The sequence below is a fragment of the Prinia subflava genome, chromosome 1 (assembly GCF_021018805.1).
Source record: "Prinia subflava isolate CZ2003 ecotype Zambia chromosome 1, Cam_Psub_1.2, whole genome shotgun sequence".
Classification (NCBI taxonomy): domain Eukaryota; kingdom Metazoa; phylum Chordata; class Aves; order Passeriformes; family Cisticolidae; genus Prinia; species Prinia subflava.
In genome coordinates this window covers 102,436,216-102,451,220 of record NC_086247.1, presented here as the reverse complement: position 1 = coordinate 102,451,220, position 15,005 = coordinate 102,436,216, and the positions used below count along the sequence as shown (strand labels likewise).

The window sequence follows — 15,005 nt, the reverse complement described above, 5'->3', positions numbered from 1 at the left end:
TCACTGACTGACACTGGAGTTATATGAGGAAGGAATGTAACAGATAGAAAAGGTGGTAATTTGGCAGACTGAGCTATTTCTGAGGAATGGAGTTTAACACAATATTCAGATTGGAAAGGTGGTAATTTGTGGTAATGCCAAGGAGTGCAGATTCGCATGCTGAACTGGGGCTGCAGTGCACTTATGTCCTTGTCCTCTTAGCATCATCTCTTCTAGTAACAGAAGCATGAAATGGTACCGTGGAGCTCTGCAGCTGAGCTGGGTAGCCAAAAGCTCAGGGCTCCTCTACTTCCCATTGTGCTGGTTGAAAAACCTACAGCTCCTAGCTGCATATCACAAGGTTTTTTTCTGGAGCTGTTCAGGGTCCTCCTGGCCCACCAGAGCTCAGTGAGCTACTTGGAGAACCATTTCTTAGTATGTCTCAATTCACAGAGACAGGGTTAACTGCCCCTAGCCCTTAGATAATGCCCTTGGTGACCTAGTTTCTTCTGACATACAAGCAAGAGCGTACTTCCATGTGCAGCCCACCTAGCAAATTTGGGGGGTCTGTCATAACGTGATGGTACTCTTTTGGCCAGAAGAGATGGTAAGAGCAAGACCTTTGGTGTTCTCACCGGCCACTCAAGTTATTCTTCACTTTATAAGCCCCACCATCCACTTTGGTCACCTTAGAAGATAACTTGCCTTTGGCCCATTTGTGACCCTTAGCACTTCATCCATCTATGTCATTTTCCACCTTTTAATTTTTTTTTCATCTGTTTAAATTGAAAACATCTCCGAAGAAGGTGTTTCTGTTTTCAGGATGCCAAGCCAAGCAAAACAAAGCCCAGATCCTGTTCAGGTCCTTCAGTTTCTGCTGAAATAATTAATGAGGTTTCGTGTGAGCTGTTGCAAAGTGCCTAGAGACTGTTGGATTTGCCTATGCAGTTGCCATGGTGCACTTGGGCCAAATAGTTGTTTGTAATACAATTTTGTCTGTAATATAAAAGCACTATATAAAATCAGTTCCTATTATTTTTCATAGAGAATTTTCCATCCAAACTGTAAGCTTAGAATTGCTGACTATCTCCTTAAACACTTCCAGATAATAATGATACATATTCTTCCAGCTAACATATATTATTACTATTTGTCAGGCACAGCTTAGTTCATAGCCGTTAAAATATTATGATTTACTGGCCTCCAGCCAATCTGTTAATTACCTGCAAGTTCCTTAATGCAATTGGGGCTTTCTTTGATTTCAGTGTAAGTTATTAACTTGCTGGTAAAGGATCAGTACCTCATAAATTGTTTTTCTAAATAACTTTACAGTGCTACAGAAGTTGATTTTTTTTTCTTTTCTTATAAATAAGAATAAATATGTGAGGGACAGCTTTAAATTGCAGTTATGTGAGGCAATTGTTTTGATTTGAGATACCAAATAGTAGCACCATATCCGTGTGAAAAACATCCAAGTGTCATAGATCTGTTACTTAGGCACCTTCCTGTCTTTGGGAGAATCTCAGTACTTTCACATGTACCAGTGAACACTGATTTGTTTTGTGCTGCTTAATTTGGTTTGGGTTTTTTGGTCATGTTGTTTTAAAATTGTAAGATCAGATGAAGGGGCCAGGCTTCACTTGCGGTAAGTCCAGTGAGAGAATATGCAATAGTTAAGACTCTGGCTGTGTTAAAACAATTGAGACCGGTAATAAATTTAAACTCATTTTATGTATCTCATCCCATTCTTTTTTTTTTTTCCTCAGAATTTAGGCAGATCATGTGCCTTAGGTCCTAGGCCTTGCTTAGATGCCTTCTATCTGCTTCATAAGCCAGTGGTCAGGATAGTTGACTTAAGGACAGGTATTGCACACTCTTGTTGCAATGGGCCATTACTATGTTCTGTGTGAGCTGAACTCTCTGAGACAACAGATATGTCCAAGTGAAAGGAAGTATATCAATCCATTTTCAGCCATAACCTCAAGTGAGAGGAGAAGTTAAAATCTTCCAGTCAAACACAGTGGGCAAAAAGTGTTGTTCTTGTCTTGTGATGTATTCATCAGACTAGATGAGGCACTTGCGTGAAGCAGTGAATCACCATGGTAAATGGCTGGCAAGCTTCTAGAATAGTCTAGAAATTAGTTCACCTAATAAGATTTCTCAGGATCAAATCTGCTTGACCTTGGCCTTTTAGTTTGGGTTTGGGTGGAGGCTGTGAGGAGTAACTGAAATGGTGTAAGGAGACACAGAGCAGGGTCTGTACAAGAAGGCTGAGGGCAGTAGTGCTTGCCCGAGCAGGTACTGCAGAGAGCTGGAGCAGAAGCTGTGCTAGAAGCAGTGCAGAGGAGTACAGTGCTTGTTCTCCTGCTCTGCTCATGGCTTCAGCCTGAAGGAAAAAAGCTGAGATACCCAAACTTACCTATGATGAGCTGGTAGCTTTTGTGTCATCCTGCTTCCTTCTTTCCCCCCCTGCTCTCCCCAGAAAATCCATAGCCAAAGTCACATAGTACTGCACAGTAGATATTCATTTACAGACACTCCCTGTGGAAGTTCAGCACCCACATAAGAAAGAATGACTTAAAAATGAGAGCAGCTATAGAGGTGAACTCTATAGAGGTCTCTTTGTATAGGCTGGCTAAGTAGGGAGGGAGGTGGATTGCCACACCAAAAGGAAAGATACAGGTTTGTATCATTGCTGAGGGGTGGTTCTGACTGAAACACCAAAGGAAGACAGCTTTAGTGGAAAATTGGATTCTCAGCAGCAAGAAGTGCCTGATTTGATTGTCTGTACCTTTTTTTTACTTGTCTCTCCTCTTTTTCCCCCCTGGCCCTGTGACTTTCAGCCCTTTCAGCATTACCAGTCAGTTTCTCTTTGCCTGGAAGGAACACTCTGCCCTAGTGTAAAAGCAACAGCTTCTTTTATCTTGTGTGCTATAGTTATCTAACTTGTGCATCTCAGAGCAAAACTGATAATGACTGCTTAGACAAGATGGTCATTTTCAATCTTTAATAGCTTATCAGGTTTTAAAAACCTCATGAAAGAGCTGTGTGTTAGTTAAATGATGATTAATAGGGAAGCTTATGAATAAAACATACCAGTTTATGTTTGATTTTGTAATAATAGTGCTAGACTTGTCTCTTTTCTGTAACTTAAGTCTGTATAAACAAGAGGATCACAAGAGAACAGCATGTCTCTGCTTCTTTCAATCAACTGGAATTAGTGGCACATTCCATTTGTGGTCCCCAAGTTAGGTGGAAGTGCTGAAAATTATTGTGGTTTTGTATCAGGATAGTCCAAGATTTAAAGCTAAGACCTAAACCACCTACTTTATACCAGAAGATTCAAACAGTCTGTGGAATAATATAGGAACTGTAATACAGTTACCATTTTTGTGTCGTAGGAGGGGAAAAAAGAGAAAAAGGATATTGTCATTATTAACTCTTAGTTATTTTTCTTTCCTGGTTGTTATGCAGGTTGCTGTAGAGCCACCATAGGGAACTTTCTGCCTGGATGAGATGATAGTTGTGTTTACAGTGCAAGTTCCCACTTGTGACACGGTGGAGGATCCATCCATAGATGGAGGGTGGGCTTTTTCAGGTTTTTAATACTTACCTGTCTTGTAGTTTAAGCTGTCTGGGCAGCAGGTTCAGATAGATAGAAGTAAGCTATTTGCAAGTACAGTGGCATAGTCACATGAAGATTGGCACTAGTCTGATAAAAACAGTTCAAATTTTTATTTAGAGAAACAGGGAAAGCAGTCAAGTATAGGAAGCTAAAAGCCATACAAGAATCTCAAGCTTATTCCCTATGCCACTATGAACAATTAAGTTTACACAGCACTGTCAACTGGTTGTGGGGTTTTATTTATAATGCAAATACACTGATGTTCTCTTTCTTCCCTTGCAGCTGCCCTAAGAGCTTGTGCTGATGGGGGTGCCAATCATCTCTACTACATCACAGAAGGGAGCCAGGAAAGGTATGAGAGCAATACACTTGAAGTCATGGAAGTCATCTTTTCTCAATGAAAGTAAAATGTGGAGGAGCAAGATCTGTTCTGTTACTTAAGCAGCTGCTTGCTCTGTGCATGGTACTTTAAAGAACTGTGGCAGGTAGCATAATATTTTCTCCACATTATCTTAAATTTTTATTCCCACAATTTCTAAAAACACAGGTAGCATGAAACACCATTTTCCCTGAAACCCACTGGTCTTTTTTCCTATTGAAAGCTCTGCTCTTGGTCTGTCTTATTTTGTGCATCCATCAGAGTTAGGCCTCTGAAAAAATTTGCTGTGCCCCTAGCAAGAGTTACCTAGAGGAATGTCTGATGCCTGTCACCATGAGATGAAACAAACTTTGCCCCCTTCATTTTTCTTCTGAGGCCTTAGAAGAAATCTATTTACTTAGTGTAGTAAGATGAGTAATAAAATAGGAAATCTTCTTTTTGAATTATTTTTCAGTTAGTATCAGGGCATTATAAATGACCAAAGGCAAGTACCGAAACTAAATATAAATGTGTACACTAGGTGGGTAAATATCACTGAAGGAATATGTTCTTGTTTTCTGCAATGGCATTTAAAATTGTAAAACATCTCAGGTTTCTGCACCAGAACTGTTGAGCTGGAGTTGTGATGCAAAATGCTTCATTCAAGTGATTTCTTATCTTTGTATTGGAATCATGGAGCATTGTGCAAATTTAGCTTACTAAGGATTCTTTTTGCTTGTCTTTAGGATTTTCAGGTTTTTTGAGCAAGAATTCATAAACAAGTAATTTCATAAAAGCAAATTTAAAAACTGGCTCTTGGAGCCAATGAATGAGAAAGGCATCTGTTAGAACTTAAAAGTTTATGAACAGTTTTATACATATAGCAAAATCTGACATATAGTTTGCTTTTCATCTCATGGAAAGGATATGATGGAGACATGAGGAAACTCAGTTTCCTCTTCTTCAGAATAAAGACAAGAGTTAGAGAGAAAGACTGTAGTCCAAAAGTAAAACTTTAAGTAAAAATTTCCTAGTTTGTTATCTGTGAGATGTTTATCTGAAGTTCTACAGTTGCTGAAACCAAGACTGGAGTTTGGGAGGCACTACTGTTGCAGTATATATTTTACAACATTCAATCTCTCCTTTTCTAGTACTTGCTCACAGAGCCATGAAAAACTTAAGCAGGTGTCTGTTTGAATTCAAGACTGACTTGCAGCAAACAGTTCTCTTTGATAATGGTGATGCTCTCCAAAGAACAACATTTGAGAGCTTTTTCTTTACCTTCTCTAGTAACTCATTCATCTGTTCTGCACCTTTATGTTTGTATTAAATAAATATAATTCAGGGGAAAATGGATGATTATACTTTGACTTAATTGTTCTTTCAGTCTTACATACTTGGCCCTAGGAGTATTCTTTTCCCCTTTCTTCTTCTCATCTTAATTGCTTTGGGTAGGTATATTTTACCCTCAAAGTAGTTCTTTTGAAACAAAAAAGGAGATGTGCATAATTTGGATTTTTGTCTTTAAAGAAATCATTCTGCTGGAAAGAATATCTATTTACTTCTCTGAAGTATTTTTCTTTAAATTCCCTGTCCATTGTTATTAAAGAGCTGTCTTCTCAGACTCTGCTGACATACTAATCATTTTTAATGCTGTCTTAACCTTTTAAAACTATACTTTATTCAAAGTCCCGATATCTAATTGTGTTGTATCAAACCTATAAAAAGAAAAAGTCTTTTAATTTTAGAAAGATTATTATATACAAGAGATATAAATAAAGAATTTGATTGATATTTTGGGCTTGATCTCAGTGACAGCAAATTCTATGAAGAATCCTTTGGAATGGGAATTAGTGATAATATTTTGGGAAAAGACCAGGTTGTGGTTTGGTGATGTTGTACTGGTATCTTCCTTTGGAGATAAGTTCATATTACAGAATGGTAAAGTTGGAAGGGAGTGGGTTGAAGAAGCCCTTCTTGTTGTCCTTGACAGCCTTGGCCAGCTTTAATTCCAGATGGGTCTTGACCATCCTCATCTCACTTATACTTATTGTGACAGCCTCTCTGCATTCATTCCAAGTGTCCTGACACTGATTCCGTTTCCTGTGTATTTCCTGCTTACACTCAAGTAATGACGGGAGTCCCTTGATCATCCACAGGCCTCTTTCCCCTTGGCCTGATTTCTTTCTCACTGGGATGCAACATTCTTGGGACTGGAGGAAGTGATCACTGAATATTAACCAGCTCTCTTGGACCTCTGTTTCCTGCAGGCCTCATTCCCATGGGATTCTTTCAAGAAGACCCCTAAAGAGGCTGCAGTTAGCTCTTCTGAAGTTCATGGTTACAGTCTTACTGCCTTGCTTCCTCCTTCCCCATACTGAACTGCACAGCCTCACGGTCCCTACAGCCCATCCTTCACATCTCCAACGAGGCCTTCTCTGTTTGTTAGTGTGAGATCAAGCAGGACACCATTCCTTGTGGGATCGTCCACTTCTTTTGTCAGGAAGAAGTCATCAGGGCTTTCCAGGAACCTCCTGGATGGTTTGTGCTTCACTGTGTTGTTTCTCCAGCAGGTGTCAGAGTAGGTAAAGACCCCCACAAGAGCCAGTGCCTGTGACTTTGAGGCTGCTTTGAGCTGCCCCTATGAGGCCTTGTCAACCTCCTTCTCCTGCCCAGGCAACCTGTAGCAAACACCCACAACATCATCACCCTTACCAGTCTGTCATTTCATGCAAACCCATAAGCCCTCAGCTCATCATCTGCCGCCACGGGGCCTGACGGTAAGAGAGGGACTCCATAGACATTTTTTAGGTTGCGAGCAGATCAGGGCAGGAAGCAGGAACTTCCAAAGTTTATTTACAAAGTCACTTATATACATTTTCTATAATGTCCATCTATTGGAGGATGAAATCCCCACCTTCCAATCCACACTGGTCAAGCTAACCGTCCATCACCTTTTCTCCTCCCAACTAGAAATATGTAAACAATGAGAGACAGTTAGCAAAACATGGCCAGTGTTTACATTAACAAGCGGGAGAGAAGCTGCATATTCTCTTTCAATATGAGCACTCGACACACAGGAAAAAACCTCATGGCAACAATCATCCTCACCAAGACAGAGCTCAGTACATTCCAAGTGTTGCCTCTCTCACAGAGGGCAACTGCACTACCACACCTTCCCAGTCTGTGTCTCCTAAACAGCGTGTGGCCCTTCATGAAAACATTCCAGCCACGGGAGCTATCCCACTGCATCTCCATAGTCACAGTGAGATCTGTGACTGCACACAGATCTCTGCTTCCTCCTGTCTGTTTCCTGTACTGTGTGTGTTGGTGTACAGGCACTTTACAGAGCTATTTGATTGTGTCAATATCCCAGAAGGGGTGCAGAGTCTTTCTAATAGTCTAAGAGTCTAGGGATACATAGTCTTTCTAATAGTTGTGTCTTTGGATGCTTGTGTTTAATTGAGGTATCCCCTCTTAAGCCTCGTTTTTGCTGCTACCATAGTTGCTCTAGTTCTTCCTCAGTGCTGAACAATCCTATGCTGGTGGATGAAAAGCAGCAAAGGGTGATTCGAGAGCCCCTCACCTCCTTCTGGTTCATGTTTTCTCCACTGATACTTTCCCATGCTTTTGTGCTAGGCCCATGAAGCACAGGCAGTTCACCTTCCTCTTTATAGCACTGCACAGGCTGACATAGCAATGAGACTTTGTCATGAGGTTAACATATGTAAGGTGTTATCTGTCTTCCTCTGTATCTGTGGTGTCATTTTTATGATATTTGGTTGGTTTTCTCATTTTCTCAAAAGACCTGAGTTGCAATTATTTTCCTTAGACTGTTAACACCAGTTCCCACTTAGAAATAAGGATTACTGCTAAACCATTCTTGATTGCTAAACATTTGCTGCTAATCAGAGTTAAAGGTGAGGCACTGATCTTTATGGGCTTTTTGCTCTGCCTCATTCTGTCTGCCTTGCCTATCCAATTTTGAATTTTCTTGAATCATTGTGAAGCACTGCTTTCCACTTCAGCATTAGGCTGTTGTTTATCTGTATCACACTACATAACTTGTTTCTCAACACTTTCTGATTAAATCCCAAGACATTGATTAACCTGGGTGTCACTGGCTTTGGGGTATACAAAGGTGAAAATGCATTGTAAACTATCATTTCATTGGAAGCTTTAAAAACTAATCATTAGTACTTGTGTCTTGGATGCTGTTTTCCAGAGAGGTGTCAAATCCATTGTGTACTCAGATTTTGCAGTGTTAAGAGCATCATATTAAAGAGAGGAGCAGTGAACTCTGCAAGAGGAAGGATAAACCAATCATGAAAAATACTGTGTTTCTGGAGTTCTAGTTAGTATTTCAGACTTACTGTGTGACACTAGTTGGCTTGCCTACACTCAAAGAGAACATCACTTCCTCTATGCTTTCAGCTTCTCCCTGTGAACTGTATGAAATATAGGAGTAGCAGTAAAACTGGAAAATTGGTAGCATTTTCTACATATTAGACATAAATGATGTGAACTCAGGTAATGCATGAAAATGCAGCTGCTATTATACAAGTCTTCTCTGAACATCTCTAAATGCAGGCAGCTTAAAGAAGCTTTGAGTTTTTAAAAATTAGGAACAAATTTTGTAGACATTTCCAGTTGGTGCAACTGCTAAATTTCAAATACAGACCTCAAAAATATTTTTTTACAATCAGCTTACATCTTTGAAATTCCTGTCAAGATGCAATTCCACTTCAGCTTTAGCTCACCTAACTTCATATATCCCCAGGCAGAGCTCTGTGCACTCCTGTTTCTTTTGCCCAGAAAGGGCAACTCTCCTTCCCTGCGTTCCATCCTGTTCTTCCTAAAAAGCCTGCATTCCCTTATTGCACCATTCAGTCATTTTTCTGTGATCCCAACAAGACTGTAGCTCTGCAATTGCACCCAGATCTCTGCATGCATTTTCCAAGGTTTTATCTTGCATCAAAGTTTGAATGCTAAACAAGTTTAACCTTTGAATAGGAAAACTAAGCTAATGTAACTTCCATGAGGAAAGGTAGTTATCACCATATATTTGCCTGCATGAATAGTGGAAAGATGAATCATAGTGTCTGTATATTTTGATGGTTTCATGTGTGCATTTTAGCAGTTAGTTGTGCCTTGGCTACTTCAGTTGGTTATTTATAGTTTACACTGACTTTGACTAATCTGAGAACAAGTGCCTCTGTTGTCAAGACAATCAAAAGAGGAACATCTGGAAAACAGCTGGCAAAACCCATCTCTAAAATGAGATCTTCTGTCTTTTTTCCTGAGTACCTTCTACTCATGGAAAAGTGGGTCCCTAATAAGATTATTAGACTGAGAAATTCATACATACTTTGCTGTGTTCCATGTTGTATTAGAAACAGGGTATTTGTGAAGGTAATTAGCCACTGACATAACTTAATGTACAGTTGAGAGGAATTCTTTGCTTGAACTCTTCAGATTAAACTGAGTATTGTTCTTAAGACATCTTACATTCAGACAAAAATTTAGAGCACTGATGCAGAAAACACTGAATGAGATTATCTGATTATAGATTTATACATGAAGAGTAAAATTATCATTTCTTGTCTTTAAAATCTATTCATTGTGTGATTTGGAGAGGATGTGAGACTATAGTACTCATGAAGTTTTTGCTTTATTCATGTTGATGTGAGAATATCTCTTGATAATATTTTAAAAAAATACAGCCTCTGAAACTGTGAGGTCAAATCCAGCACCTTTGCTGCTAGTGGTGAAGAGTTACTTGATTTAAGGGATTACAGTCCAAAAGCCAAGAAATTTGCAAACTCAGGCAGTGCTTTATTTGTCAAATGGCTTAAAGGAGATCTTTACGTCAGACATCTTTTCCTGACCTAAAAACTACAGCAGTGTTTAAAGATCAAAATTAGAATCCTGCATTTTCCTAATAAATCCTGCAGGAGTGTTCAAAAAAACCCTCCCTATTCACAGTTTTCTCCTTTAGGCAATACCTGACTTGGGATCCATTTTTAAATTTTTAGAAAACAGCCAGGCACCAAAAAATTTAAAGAAAACAAAGAAATGTATCTCAGTTTTTTGGAAAGATGAATCCATTTGAAGTTACATAATTATTTGCTTCAGGTAGTGCAGATGATAAATTCTCAAGATACCTCATGACCATGTAATTTTTTGCTTTCTTCGTTTATGTTTTCAATTTAATTACTTTCACTCAATTACGTTTTCAAATACATTTATATTCCAGTAGCTGTGCACTGTTAAGTCGAGATTTGTTTGAAAAACAGTGAAGAGTTGAGGTAGCAAGACATGAATATCATGAAATACGCATAGTTTCAATCCTCAATTTAAACCAAAATTAGATTCCTGTATTGGAAGGAGTTTCCTGAAAGTGTTAGGGCAATAACATCACTAGACTTATCAGACTTATTTGGTCTCTGAATCAAATGCTTACAGAAATTATGAGAGTTGGAAATCATTGGTCTATTTATTTTCTGCTAGGTTCATCTTCATATTAAACAGCTGTATAAGCCAGACCTGGGAGTATGTATTCTTCTGGAGTGAAGGAGTTGTTTCTATTCACTTAGTCAGCATATGCTATAAACGAAAAATCTGGGAGTTACACAACCATTATTTCGGATTCACTTGAGAATTTTAGGAGGGGCAAAAGTACTTTTTGCATATCACAAGAAGCGGATTTATTTTGAGGAGAGACACCAGCAACTACGTTTACTTGGAGGTGCTTCTAAGTGTACTTGCTACATAAACCATAACAGAAAATGGGCAAGTTGGGTTTTTCTTAATCATTCCCTGAAACTGAAAATCAAATGGCAGATAATAATAAAATATATGGTCTTACAAATATTATCAGTATCTAGGTGAGATAAATTACTCTTCATGTCTGATTTCTATTGCTTTTGCTAGTCAAGATGGTAAGTGTAGAATCATAGTAATATTATAACTAAAAATGATGGGAGGTGACAGTGCTGCCTGTTGCTGTGACCCCAGAAATTTAGATCTCTAATAGAAAGAAGGCTTGGTCACATCATGCCCTTACAGAAGCTGTGAGATGGCTGGCTTTTCATCCCTGAGGTATGTGTGTGTACATGGGTGTATGAATGCCTTGTTTCTTTTATGTCAGGAGACAGTGGAAGCAAGTTAGTGCCTTACTACAGGACCATGCTTTCTTTACAGGAGAAGAGTAGAAAAGAAAGAGCAGTCCTTGGTGGAACCTCTGGATATGATTCACAAGAGGCTGATGTAGACGTATGAGGTTTTGTGTAGAGCAAGAATGAGAGTATTGTCTACAGATTAAAATGGAGAACTGGAGATCAAGACTTCTACTTTGTTCCTTTATTAATTTGCTCAAAATCATGCAATGAACACAAAATCATCTCATGTTCTCAGTCACCTTTAAAATGCAGGAAAATAATTCTTAAGAATAAATAAAATGCTCTCCTCATTGACATGATCTCATCAGAGTTTCTGATATTTCCTTTTTAAAAGATGAGCCTATCAAAGGGCCAGGTATCATTCCTCATGAGATCAGTATTTAATAATGAATAGTAGGTCCTAGGTGGTAGCAGACTTGATCTCCATGAGTGCTCCAGGGATCTCCATGCTTTGGCATAAATCCACTGATTTTCTTTCTTTTTTTGCATACCTCAAGATATTCAAAGATGGCATTAGGATCCTCTTTCAGTCACATCAGCAAACATTACCTGTGAATCTCTGCTTTTTTGGAAGGATTCTAATCTTGCTTAGGTGTAGTTAAGAAGGATCAAAAGTCTGAGGAGATGGAGTAATGAGCAAATACAAAACAGGTGAAGAGTTCAGCTTTAGAAACAAGGTCTCCTGGCTGCAAGGGAGGTGCTTTGCCCATAAAACTGCTCTGTCCCAATAAGAGCACCATAAACCAAGTTTAAATTGCCAACCAGGAAATCAAAGGGTCACAATTTGTCCAGAACAGTAGTTCTAGAAGGAAAAAAAAAAAAAAAAAAAAAAAAAAAAAAAAAAAAAAAAAAAGAGGGGGGAGGCTAAGAAAAGGAGAATAAAGGGACACTTTCAATTAATCCCAGGTCTTTCAATCAGGGGGTTTGTACTGCTTCATCTTATTCTTCAAATAGCTGTATCTCTGCCCCTAGTGTACTGTAAGTGGAGGAATGTCATTGCCATCTGGGTGATTTCTGGCTTTATGACATGGTAAAAATCATTTATGGCCACCCCAGTGCTCGAAGTTAGGACTTTGCAGTGATAAAATATCCATGAATTGAGTCACATGTGGAACAAGCAGCTTCGAAAAGACTTCTGAGCTGGCTAAAGAGTACTCAGCACTTTATAGTGGTTTGGTCTGTTGTGCCTAAAGGAGTAATTCTCAGGATCCAGGAGAAGCTGTCTTTGTGTGTAGTGTTAGGGTGAAATGTATGCCTGTTTTTCCTTTGCATGTCTTACTATCAGTAGAAATTAAGGATTAAGCCAGCAATGCTGGTTTTTATGGAGCAATGCTTTCTACAGATGTTTGAGGCAATCTGGGGACTGGGAGTTTTTGTAGCCTTGAAATAAAGCAAAACTAGAAAGTTCTTACAAGCCTCAAACCAAGCTGCGTCTTTGCTGCAATACTACTTGTCATTTAGAATTTAAAGTACAGATTTTATATCAAACATGGCAAGAATGATCTCAGATTTGAAGGAGCTCTGTTAAGACCTGAGAAGGATGCCAAGAGCAGTATTGAATTAGGGAGCACAGAAATCCATGTGCTATCAATGCCCTTAAAATGAATGCATGTTAATAAATGACCTTGAAGTTGACTAATCTGCACTGTTGCACTTCAGACATTTAGGAAGGAATTAGTGTTATAACATCCATTCTCTTTTTTGTTGTTGTTTTTTGGTTTTCTTTTTTTCGTAGCCTGGAAAATTCTAGGGAAGACCAAGTATAGTCCCTTGCAGCTGACTTCAAATCACAATATACTGCCTAATGGGACTGAATACAAAAAATATCCATAGATAAATTATTCAAATTAGTTTTTGCTGTTTCTAAAATGTTCTTTTAGTAAACTTATTAGTGTTTGCTGGAGCATAAACATATTCTGGGCGTTTATTGCTTGGTTTTCTTTCCTATTCTCTGTCTTTAGTAGACTTTGCTCTCTTTTTATAAATGTGTGAAAACCAGAAGTTCTGAATTTTAACAATTTGCATTCAATGGACACTTTTATTTTCAGAACAGATGATTGTATTCTTCAAATCTGTTTAAATTTAGCGTTAGTGAAGCCAAAAGCTTACAAATGGGGGGACTTTAGTATTGTGGAATATGATGGGAAGTAAAACTTGAGAGTAAAAATCCATTCATCTTTAAACTATTTTTCCTAGTTATTCTTGTAAGATTTGTTTTTAAATCTAATTGTATTCCAAGACTGGTTTCATTTTACAAATAGATGTAAAAATGTTTTATGCCACAGTTATATTTAAAAATTTTTGATTTAAAAATGTTTTATGCCACAGTTATTTTCACAGAAAATGCTGTCAAGATCAAGGAACTGTGTCCTAAAACTATGATCAAGGCTGCTTATTACAGTTGATAACTGAGAATATTTAATAAAGTTACTTTTTAGGGTCAAGAGATGAATCCCTGTGCCTCTTCTGACAAGGATAAACTATGGAGCAAAAACTGCAGAACCAGTTGCAAAGCCATCCACATGAAGGGCTGAGCATCAATTAATTGCTGGTTGATTGAAAGTTGGACTAGATAAGGTTGCCAGTCAGCCCAGCAAATTCCATAATTCAAGACAAGAGGGTTAATCCTTGTTAAAAATTTGGAGCTCTGAGCTGTCACAGAATCAGTTTTGGTCTGCTACCAGAAATAACTTGCTCAAGCATGTGGATAATGTGCACAGTGGTACTTCCAAAGCTGCTCTTGGATACACTTATATTCAGAGAAACTCAAATCTCCTTCAACTCATGGTTCCTACAAAAATCACACTGATGGGTGTGCACACTCCTCTCCAACCACCATACTACTGGCCTTATTTAGGTCACAGCCTAGGCTCCATTTTTGCAAAATGGTGGAGGGAAAAATCTTGTAATGCTTTGAGTTACTTGTATTAAATAAAAAGGATAAATTGCTGTCTCTTGCATACAGACTTAAAAAAAAAGTTTTAGTTGGTATACATGAAAATGTAGTAAATGTCAATTATAGAGAAATGTAGAGAATTCTGATTTTTAAGCAGAGGAAGAAAGATCTGTTTTTGATAACAGATAAAATGAAAATACATCAGGCGTTAATGTTAAAAAATAATCAAAAGGCTGTTGGAAATTGTATAAGCTGTACAGAAATATCTTGCCTACTGATCCCAAATAAATGAGCAGAATAATGTCTGATCATACAAATAGATAGATCCAAGGTTACAGCGTCTTAAAATAACTGGAAATGCATCAAGGTCCATGGGGGTTGTGTTTTGATGCTTACCGACCTGTGTGGGACATTGCCCACAGGCAAGTCCAGAGGCTATTTACAGACTGGTTTTGGTGTTCCTGCAGAACCCTGGACCAGGATCAGCACATCCTTCAGCTCTGACTCATTAACTCAGCTCTGAAATAGGGAGTGTTTCAACTGAAATATGTACTGAGGCGCTAAAATGGTTTCTGATACCAGCCTGAGCATCTTCTGTGTGCTGTGGGCAATGCCTTTACTTGCAAATATTTTCCATTTTCCTTATCTTTTTGTAAGCATTTGTGTACATATCAGCACCTCAGGAACAGATTAGCACTGCAAGGATAAGACTAGAAGAGTGAACTTCAGAGAGATGATAGAAGAGAGCAGTAGATAAAAGGCTGGACGACAACTCAAGCATACCACCAAAATACCTGTATGTTGCAAGACAGTCTGAACATGGAAGCATTCAGAATAAAAAGACATCTGTCCTGCACTAGTTCTTTTTGGCTCAAATAGGGGCATATGTATGTACTGTACACAGAAATTATGGAAGTGAGCTAAGGAAGAGATGTATTCAGCTTTTATTTGCTTTGGAGCAATGTC

General features: G+C 38.5%; 1 protein-coding gene across 2 annotated transcripts in view; it reads left to right on the top strand.

Annotated features, from left to right (window-relative positions):
• The window catches only part of TPK1 (thiamin pyrophosphokinase 1), a 299,636-nt gene that overhangs the window by 109,167 nt on the left and 175,464 nt on the right, over positions 1-15,005 (top strand). For both annotated transcript variants that reach the window (XM_063405764.1, XM_063405754.1), the window contains one exon: positions 3,887-3,956. In XM_063405764.1, the coding sequence (XP_063261834.1) occupies positions 3,887-3,956 (70 nt within the window). The remainder of the gene's footprint in view (positions 1-3,886; positions 3,957-15,005) is intronic.